The sequence below is a fragment of the Tarenaya hassleriana genome, unplaced genomic scaffold (genome assembly GCF_000463585.1).
Source record: "Tarenaya hassleriana unplaced genomic scaffold, ASM46358v1 Cleome12, whole genome shotgun sequence".
Classification (NCBI taxonomy): Eukaryota; Viridiplantae; Streptophyta; class Magnoliopsida; order Brassicales; family Cleomaceae; genus Tarenaya; species Tarenaya hassleriana.
Window position 1 is genome coordinate 3,880,443 of NW_010962392.1, and position 10,344 is coordinate 3,890,786.

General features: G+C 38.2%; 3 protein-coding genes across 4 annotated transcripts in view; all 3 read left to right on the forward strand.

Annotated features, from left to right (window-relative positions):
- The first annotated feature begins 4,821 nt into the window (after positions 1-4,821).
- LOC104806963 (pentatricopeptide repeat-containing protein At1g63330-like) overlaps positions 4,822-10,344 on the forward strand; it is a 17,038-nt gene continuing 11,515 nt past the window's right edge. The window contains exons 1-2 of one of the 2 annotated variants that reach the window (XM_010532082.1): positions 4,822-6,818; positions 6,929-7,220. In XM_010532082.1, the coding sequence (XP_010530384.1) occupies positions 4,912-6,759 (1,848 nt within the window). In that variant the 5' untranslated portion in view covers positions 4,822-4,911 and the 3' untranslated portion in view covers positions 6,760-6,818; positions 6,929-7,220. Of the gene's footprint in view, positions 6,819-6,928; positions 7,221-10,344 lie in introns of those variants that run through there. The other variant, XM_010532081.2, reaches the window with a different exon arrangement.
- LOC109116384 (pentatricopeptide repeat-containing protein At1g12300, mitochondrial-like) overlaps positions 9,246-10,344 on the forward strand; it is a 5,921-nt gene continuing 4,822 nt past the window's right edge. Inside the window, exon 1 of the mRNA XM_019201655.1 lies at positions 9,246-9,381. The gene's annotated coding sequence lies outside the window, so the exon portion shown is untranslated. The remainder of the gene's footprint in view (positions 9,382-10,344) is intronic.
- LOC109116383 (pentatricopeptide repeat-containing protein At1g12300, mitochondrial-like) overlaps positions 9,427-10,344 on the forward strand; it is a 4,204-nt gene continuing 3,286 nt past the window's right edge. The window contains exon 1 of the mRNA XM_019201654.1: positions 9,427-10,260. Coding sequence (XP_019057199.1) covers positions 9,427-10,260 — 834 coding nt within the window. The remainder of the gene's footprint in view (positions 10,261-10,344) is intronic.

Here is a 10,344-nt window from a genome sequence, read left to right on the forward strand (position 1 = left end):
ACCCTGTGGTGGACTCCACAGGGATATGATTGTATTTCCGTTGTGTCGTGGACTCGACATCGGTAGTCACGAGAGTGACGGGCGCAGGAGACGCGCACGATCGCATGTGATGCGATGGCCAACGTCACGCGGGTGACGGGCGTGGATTCGCTCCTGGTCATGGACTTGACCAGGGTATATGGCTAAGCCTTATGGTGGATTCCATACGGGCGTGTTTGTGTTTGCTATTGTTGTGATCATTGTGTTGATATATTCGTTGCATGTGTATTTGGAAATATCGATTGTACCGTTCTCATTGAGAACGGGATTCCCGGGTTCAACCCGGGCTACTCACTAAGCAGTTGTGCTTAGCCCTCGTGGTTTACATTTTTTTTCAGATCACGAGGATTACGCCTAGCGCCTCAGCAGACGACGAACCGAGAGAAGCAGCATCACGTACGGGATTTGTATTTTGAATCAAAGGACTTATCGTTTCGACTTTTGTACGGTTGTAGTATGAATATTCGGACATGGGACTTATTGCGATACTAATCGCTTGTATTTTCCGCTGCTACTCTGTTTGATCAAAAATGTTTTTGTATTTCCGGAAAAATTTGCTTCTGCATTTTATCACTCTATTATTATTTTTATTTATTTAAATTACGTTATATCGTCCATGTGGCACAGCCCGTATACTGTACACGGGTTACGGGTGTCACATTCGTTCCTTTGGTGAGCGCTTATGTTTGGTAAGGTTTTTAATCGGTAGAATTCATTGTGAGAGTGGGTTGAAACTCAGGGGGAGTTTCATCTGGGTGTTGAGTAGCTCTAACAAAAAGTGAGTTGTACATGACTTTTTCTCAAGTGAATAGAACTGGTTAGTTTTTCCGTTTTACTCTTTGAGGGTCCAAACTTTTTCAATTGGTATCAGAGTTTGTCACCGATCGTAGGAACTTGTCCTCTCATATCGGTGCAAGTGTGGAAGACACAACATGGACTCGATTAAAGGGTTTCACGCTCTTGGGACGTCCACGATTCTTGATTCGGAGAATTACAGTTTCTGGAAAGTTAAGGCAATGAATCTCATCAAAGGGATTGATGAAGATGCTTGGAGTTCGGTGGAAGAAGGATGGAGTGCTCCAACTCACGTGGTTGATGGGGAGGAAATTCTGAAGCCCATATCTAAATGGACAACGCAAGAGAAGAGAGCATCAGCATTGAATTCAAAGGCGATAACCATCATCTTCAACACTGTTGATAAAGACGAATTCAAGCAGATCCAATGGTGTAAGTCAGCAAAAGAAGCCTGGGATTCACTTGAATTAATTCATGAAGGAACCTCAAATGTCAAGCGCACAAGGAGAGATCTAATCAAGTATCAATTCAACATGCTTCAAATGGGTGAAAACGAGAGTGTCAAGGAATTCTATGGAAGGCTGAATGCACTGGCAAACGAAGCAGAGGTCCTTGGAAAGACCTATCGAGACAAACAACTCGTGGCAAAACTCCTAGTAAGTTTACCTAAAAAGTTTCTTTCTCATAAATCGGCATTTACTATGGTGAACAATGTGGATACTGTTAGTTTCAAAGAAACAATTGGTGCATTCGCTGCTCATGAGTTAGAATTGGAGATGTATGATAAGCCAAACGGAGTGGTAACCTCCAACAAAAATTTGACGTTCCATGTCCCAGAGGTAACTGACACTAAAGGTCAAGTATCACTAGAGGAGGACATGGCGATGATTGTCAAAAAATTCAACAGGTTTTTCAAGAAAAAGTCAGTGACCGCTGGAAAACTTGAGCCAAGAAACACTGGAAAGTGTCTCGAATGCAAGGGAGTTGGTCACTGGAAAGCTGAGTGTCCCAGCATTGCTAAGAGGAAAGCAATGTTGAAGAATCTAAAGGATCTTCAATGTTATGAGTGCAAAGGATATGGTCATATGAAGAATGAGTGTGCTGCTGGAAAAGGAAAATCGTCACTCACTCACAAAGATTTAGAAACTGAATCTGACGAAGATGAAGGAGAAGAACGCTCAAATTTTATTGCGTTCTTTGATGACATAGAAGAACGTGAAGAAAAAGAAGAGGAGGTTAGTGAAGAAGATCTGTACATAGAGATGACAAAGCTCTACGATATCAACATGAAGTTGATCAAGGAACAAAAACAGAGTGAGTCAACACTCACTAACTTGAGGAAACAGCTGATCAAAGAACAAAAGGAGAAAGATTCAATTATCATTGATCTAAAGAAGCAGCTGAAAGAAAAAGAAGAAAAGATCACCTTACTACAAAGTCAGTTGGATGAGACTATGAAAAAAGTAAGGATGCTCGGAAGTGGTACAGAAAAGCTTGATCATCTACTGAGAATTGGGCGAACTGATTCTGGGCATGCTGGCCTAGGATACACTGGAGGAAGTATTAACAAAGTAGGAAACTTTGTTTTTGGAGGAAAGCTTGGAGATGAGAATATTGTTCCGGTAAAAAATACTCCAAGAATCAAGGTTGATCTTCATCCGAGAAAGCAGTATCGTGAGCACAGAAGTTGTTTTCATTGTGGCAAAAGAGGACATATCAGAGTAAACTGCTACTGGAGGAGAAATCAGGTACCACTCGCACCAAGATGGAGACAAGTCTGGAGGAGGAAAGATATCAACATGTGCAATATTGCTTGTATATCAGAGCTGAATTCAAGAGAAAGTCAGTGGTACTTCGACAGTGGATGCTCGCAACACATGACTGGTGACATGAGTCGACTATCTACTTTTGAAGGAAGCAACATGGGTGACAATGTTACATTTGGCGATGGACGAAAAGGAAAGATCATTGGAAAAGGAATGATGGACTCATCTAGACTGCCTACCCTCACTAATGTGAATGTAGTTGAAGGACTCAAGGCGAATCTCATTAGCATAAGTCAACTTCGTGACTCTGGACTTCAGGTACACTTCATTAAAGATGTATGTTTAGTCACTAACTCGTTGAATGAGTGTGTGTTGACAGGAAAGCGAACACCGAGTAACTGTTATACTTGAGATGATCAATCGAGGATAGAGTTATGGCATCAAAGTAGAGGGAAAGCTTACGAGATATCTGATATACTTCGAGAACCAGTCAGTGATCACTCAGATCTTGACCAGGTACATCTCACTTCATCTCAGAATTCTGAAGTGCTAGAAGAGGATATGAAAAGTGATCCGGAGCCCCCTGTTCGTCGAAACTACCTAGCTAATGATGTGAGTGGAAGTGTGAATGACCCACGACAGGTAAGGGACAAACCTCGATTAAATTATCAAGATATGGCTAGGTTTGTGTGCTTTATTTCGCAGGATGAATCTATTAAGATGCACGAGGGTTTGAATGATGAGTACTACCTCAAGATAATGCATGAAGATGGAAGAGTCAGTCACAACAAACCAAGGTTAGTGGCTCAAGGGTACACTCAAGTGGAAGGTATGAATTCGGTACCACTTTCTCAAAGAGCAAATTAGAGCGATCTTTTGATTGAGTATGCACTCATTGAACGTCAATTAGCTGATATCTTTACGAAACCACTTGATATGAATAGGTTTGTGTGTTTTTTAAAAAAAAAAATCTTTTGGTTTAGGAGAAATATGATTTTATCTCTAATGGTGTCTATTCGAAAGTGATTTGGTTCAATGATTGTGAAGGAGAGTCAGTGATACTTGACAGGTATGCCAAGTATACTTCAAAAAAAAAATGACATGGGCATGCCCTGATACTCCTCTGTTGACTTAGTACTCCTGAATGAAAAAAAAAGGAAGGAAAAGAAGGAAAAGAAAAAGAAAAAAAAAGAGTGATGAAAAAGAAAAAAGAAAAAGAAAGAAAAAGGAAAGGAGGAAAAGTTGATATGAGTAGATTGGAAAATTGAATCACTCGGGTCTAAGTTGAACCACATGGAGTCTATACGATGGTATAAGGGCAGATGATAGTCATGCATCATACTCCGCTGTAATAGGTTGGCGTTGGCGAGCCATTAATTTAACCAACCTATTATTCCCTCTCCCCATGAATTTAACTTATTTAACCATTTCTATCTATTTTTTACGGCATTAAAATTTTAAAAAACCTAATATATCCTCTTCGTATTTTCGTTACAATAAGTATTCTTATTGATTCACACATACACCCACATATATATATATATATATATACAGTAATTTACCCTTCTCCCCGCAAAAATTTATAACACACTGCCGCACAATATAACATTTCGAAATTCATATAATTGTAAAACAAAATCGATATCATATTTCATATATAAAATAACTTGGATGAATTAATGATAACAAAACATGCAAATCATGAATTCAAGTCAAAACGTTGGGAGAAGAATTCACTCGTATTTACCCGATTTTTTGAAAGATGTAATTGAACCAAATAGTCGATGAACTTCCACATTATATATATATATATATATAAAATTGTCTTGCCGAGAAATAAATCTAATTTGGCAAAGAATAAAGACTTTGTAAAACAGAGTTCCACTAACTCGTCAACTTGTAGACCGAATCTACTACCATCAAATCCAAATCCCAACGAAAGAAAGTATTTGAGTTACAGAAGATATTTGAAAAATCTTGGAATTAGAATCCCCAGTTGATATTGGTTTTTATATGATCCAATAGATCCACGGTCCAAAATCTGGGTTAGGTATATTTACTAATTAAAGTTGAAAAACATCGAAATAATTGATACGGTGTATCGTACGTAAAAAATACGATAGGTGATAAAATAATATACCATTAGATATAGGTTTCGACTATTGACTTGTCGTTGGGCTTTTCATTTGGGGTTGGGCCATTTGAGAGCTTAGGGTTGTTTTCCGCAGTTCACGACAAATCAGAATCGCAAATCTCCCAGAGTTCTTTCTGGTTCTCAATCTGTCTTCGTGCTGAAACTCAGGTGTCGGCGATGCTTCGGAGAATGGCTCCTGCTTCTACTTCAGCTTTTGTTCACTCTCATCTCTCCTCTTGTTTCTGCCGTCGTCTTAGGTTCAGCCGTTCTGTCTCTTATAGGGAGAGATTGAGGTCTGGGTTTGGTAATAGTAATGTGAGAGATGCTGTTGATGTATTCGACCAGATGGTTCGATCTCGTCCCCTCCCTTCCATTGTTGATTTCAGTAAATTACTAAGTGCGATTGCCAAGATGAAACGGTATGATATCGTGATTTCTCTTTGCAAGAGGATGGAATTGCACGGGGTTTCACATGACAACTACAGTCTGAATATTCTTATCAACTGTTTCTGCCGCTCACGTCAAGTGGGTTTGGGATTTTCTGTTTTGGGGAAGATCATGAAATTGGGTTACGAGCCAAATGTAATCACGTTCACCACTTTCATCAATGGATTATGTATAGAGGGTAAGCTTTCCGCGGCATTAAGCTTGGTCGAACGAATGGTAAAGGATGGATACACTCCTAATGTCGTGACATGTACCACCGTTGTCAACGGACTTTGTCTCCAAGGTAGAATCCATGAGGCTGTCACTTTAGTTGATCAGATGCCAAAGAAAGGCTATCAACCCGATGTAATCACTTATGGTGCTATTGTGAATGGCATTTGCAAGTCAGGAGATTCTGCTCTAGCTTTAAATTTGCTCATCAAGATGGAGGAAAGGCATGTTGAGGTCAACGTCGTAGTTTATAATACGATTATAGATTGTCTTTGCAAAGATGGACGTGTAGATGATGCGCTTAACCTTTTCAAAAAGATGGATGATCGAGGAGTTGCGCCAGATGTTGTTACCTACAACACTTTGATAAACGGTCTTTGTTGTTACGGTAGATGGACAGATGTCACACGATTATCGAATGATATGATCAAAAGGAATATCACTCCTAATGTTGTCACTTTCACCGGATTAATTGATGATTTTGTCAAAGAGGGGAAGTTTCTAGAAGCCAGAGAACTTTACGAGCAGATGGTCCAGAGAGGTCTGGTTCCGGATACTATCACTTATACTTCGTTGATTGATGGACTCTGCATGCAGAATCGCCTTGATGAGGCGAAAAAAATGTTTGATTCTATGGCTACCAAGGGATGTTCTCCAGATGTAGTGACTTTTAACGCTCTCATAAATGGATACTGCAAGTCTGGTAGGGTTGACCAGGGTATGAAACTCTTTAGTGAGATGTCTCGTAGAGGAGTTGTTGCTGATACATGTACTTATAATTCTCTCATCCAAGGGTTTTTTCGAGCAGGCAATCTTGATGCTGCCCGAAAACTTTTCCTAGAGATGCAGTGTCAGGGTCAATATCCTGATCTTGTAACTTTTAAAGTCCTGCTTGATGGGCTATGCAAGAATGGAAAGCTAGAAGAGGCATTTTGTTTATACAACAAGATGGAAAAGAGTGGGATGAACCTCGATATAATCGCACATACTATAATCATTCATGGCTTGTGTGTGGATGACAAGGTTGAGGACGCGTTGCGATTGTTTAATGGGCTTTTGGATAGAGAAGTGGAACCAAATGTGAAAACATACACTGCAATGATTTCGGGACTTTGTAGAAAAGGTTTACTGGATGAAGCCGAAAAGCTATTTAGAGATATGAAAGTGGCTGGTTGTCTGCCAAATGATCGCACATACAATGCGTTGATTCAGGGTCATCTCAGGAATGGATATACATCTAAGGGTATCGAGCTTGTACGTGAAATGCGTAGCTGTGGGTTCTCTGCGGATGCATCGACCACGGAGATTATTGTAGATATGATATGCGATGGAAGATTGGATAAGAAGTTCATGGATTCTCGTCCATAGTTGTTTGGTCTTCGCAGTAGGATCTTGGTCTGTGTAACGGCATATCATTTGAACAACAGGTTGGTCTTTCTTTCTTGTGATTGGCATGTTTATGTGTTGCGTGTCAGTTTGGGAGTTCGTTCTTATCTGCTTTTTTTTGTTTTTTCCTGTGGATGGTTTTGTTCTTTAGGAGCGATGCCTGCAAGTGAATTGGAGACTTACCAGGCGATTGGATCCTTCTTCTTGGTAAGGAACAATTGCTATATGATTGTTTTTGAATTCTCTTTCATAATGGTTTCTGTAATGATCCTTCTTCTGTTTGGTAAGGAGAAATCGCTGTTCTTCTTACTACTAATGTTCTTATAAATTGTCATTAATCTTTCGGATATTTTTGAATCGATCGTCGTGTAATCATCCAAACAAAACCCTTTATATATATATTTTTTTGGTTTGTATTACTCCAATGAAAGTCGTTTACAGAAGATAATGTACAGGCCTGACATCAAGGAGTTAACCATACATAACATAAACTCGCAAAGCGAGAACGAAACCCTTCAAAAGGGACAGTGTCTATGGCCAAAAGGGAATCAGCCGTGCATTCGTCTCCTTCCACGGCCTGGGCGATGGTAGCTCTTCATCGGGATCGATCATGCGTAGGATTACGGAGCCAATGGCTGCAGGCCGAGCCATGGTAGTCTAGGGCCGATTGGGCTAATGTACTCCTTCATCTTGATTATCTAAAAATTTACATATATATGTGGATATATACATGTGTATATGTATATATACTTATAATTGTGTGTGTGATAAGCATTGAGAAATAGAAATTTAGAAAATAATGAAATTTGATCCGAACCAAGTTAAAACCAATAAAAAAAATAGAATAGATATAGTTTTTAAAATTTTGAAAAACTCTAAACACCAAATTAATCAAATCCAAAAGTGACTAAAATCGGAATCATCTAACCATAACTAATACAAATATACAGAACCCATACAATTATGTGAAAATGAAATTACACAAAACCGGTTTACTATCGTATATTTAACTGTGTAAAGAGGTCGTCATTTCGGGTACAGTTCGATTACATCCGGTTTTGATTATAGAAAAACTGTAAATCCAAAAAATAAAACCAAAAACCCAAAATAAAAACCATCCCCACAAAGCCTATATATTTCGTTTTTTTTTTCTTGGAATAATTTTATTAGACTTTACTTTTCTGATATTTTTTAAATTTCTTCCTTTCAAAATAAATAAATAGAAAATCGAAAATTTTTTAGTGGAAGATGTTCAATAAAGAATTAGAGTTTATTTGAAACAATTAGATCGAGTTATTGTTTATTTTGAATAGTTGTGGAACTATTAAACTAAGAATCGTTATGTTAGAATGTCGTTGAAAAATTTAAGATAGTTGATATTTTTTGGAATTTCACTTCTTGATAATAGGTGAATATGTTTCTAAACAATCTATATAGGGGTATTTATAATCATTTAGATATAGATTGTACTTGATTATCTAATTTATATATTACTTTCAATTGATTCCGTTTTTGTAAAAAAGTAGGTATATCGTCTGTATTGAAATTTATTTATACTTTGATATTTTAGATTTCTACTGTCTATTAAAAGAATAAAGGTATACATTGTTGATTATAAATAGTACTTGAAATATAATATTTAATACAAAGATAATGGTTTATAAATAATATTTATACTTAATATATTTTTATATTCTATTTTTGAAAACAGATTGGAATAATGATTTGGCATGGGGGAAGTTGGTGCCTTGGTGGGCATATTCGCCAACTCATCCGACCGGTCTAGTGCTATTTCTCCAGGGGGGACAAATCCCGTCTTGATCGTCTCTTACCTTGCCACATAGTTCATAATGTATCCAATCGTGCCTTTTTATAATTGTGTAGTTAGTGCACATAGCTTGATTACATCAATGCACACTAATTCATATGTTGGGCATCATTGCGACCTCATCAAATTTTAGGACAGACTATTATATGAGATTTACATCGAGTAGATTATCACTCATACTATAGTTATATTTTTCTAACATATGAGCATATTTTATATGTTGTAAATTTTGAAAGATTTAACTCAAATCCAAAATAAGTAAAAAAACAAACCATGCCGACGATTTCAAATAAATTTGAGACGAAGAAGATGTTGATGTTGAAGTTTGTATCGAAATACTTGAAATATAAATCTGTATTTTTTTAAAAATATTTTCAAAAAAAATTGTGTATTTTTTGAGATTTTTCATATAATATACTATTAGATTTTGCTTTCAATGATTATTTGAAAGAGGTACAAGAGAGATTTTTTTATTGATCCGAGAAATGTTTACAACTATTGAGTAGGAAAATTGAGTGTGGGCTATGGGCCATCATCCAATTGGGCTTTGGGCCATTTGCAAATCCAATTGGGGGTTAGGGTTTCGTTTTCGCAGTTGACAACTCGGAGCTTTTGGTTAATGATGGAAGTTGCAGATCAGAATCATTCCGCCTCAGATTTTGTCTCCACTTTTCTCTGTCGTCGTTTTCAGATCCAGTAGTTATCTCTCTTTCTGGGAGAGATTGAGATGCGGGTTTGGTCATATTTTGTAAACTCGTAAAATCAGAATCGCAAATCTCCCAGAGTTCTGATTCTCAATCTGTCTTCGTGCTGAAACTCAGATGTCGGCGATGCTTCGGAGAATGGCTCCTGCTTCTACTTCAGCTTTTGTTCACTCTCATCTCTCCTCTTGTCTCTCTCTTCGTCTTAGGTTCAGCAGTTCTGTCTCTTATAGGGAGAGATTGAGGTCTGGATTTGGTAATAGTAATGTGAAAGATGCTGTTGATGTATTCGACCAGATGGTTCGATCTCGTCCCCTCCCTTCCATCGTTGATTTCAGTAAATTACTAAGTGCAATTGCCAAGATGAAACGGTATGGTATCGTGATTTCTCTTTGCAAGAAGATGGAATTGCACGGGATTTCACATAGCAACTACAGTCTGAGTATTCTTATCAACTGTTTCTGCCGCTCACGTCAAGTGGGTTTGGGATTTTCTGTTTTGGGTAAGATCATGAAATTGGGTTACGAGCCAGATGTAATCACATTTAACACTCTCATCAATGGATTATGTATAGAGGGTAAGCTTTCCGCGGCATTAAGCTTGGTCGAACGAATGGTAAAGGATGGATACACTCCTGATGTCGTGACATGTACTACCGTTGTCAACGGACTTTGTCTCCAAGGTAGAATCCACGAGGCCGTCACTTTAGTTGATCAGATGCCAAAGAAAGGCCATATACCCAATGTAATCACTTATGGTGCTATTGTGAATGGCATTTGCAAGTCTGGAGATTCCGCTCTAGCTTTAAATTTGCTCATCAAGATGGAGGAAAGGCGTGTTGAGGTCAACGTCGTAGTTTATAATACGATTATAGATTGTCTTTGCAAAGATGGGCGTGTAGATGATGCGCTTAACCTTTTCAAAAAGATGGATGATCGAGGAGTGGCGCCAGATGTTGTTACATACAGCACTTTGATAAACGGTCTTTGTTGTTACGGTAGATGGACAGATGTCGCACGATTATTGAATGATATGATC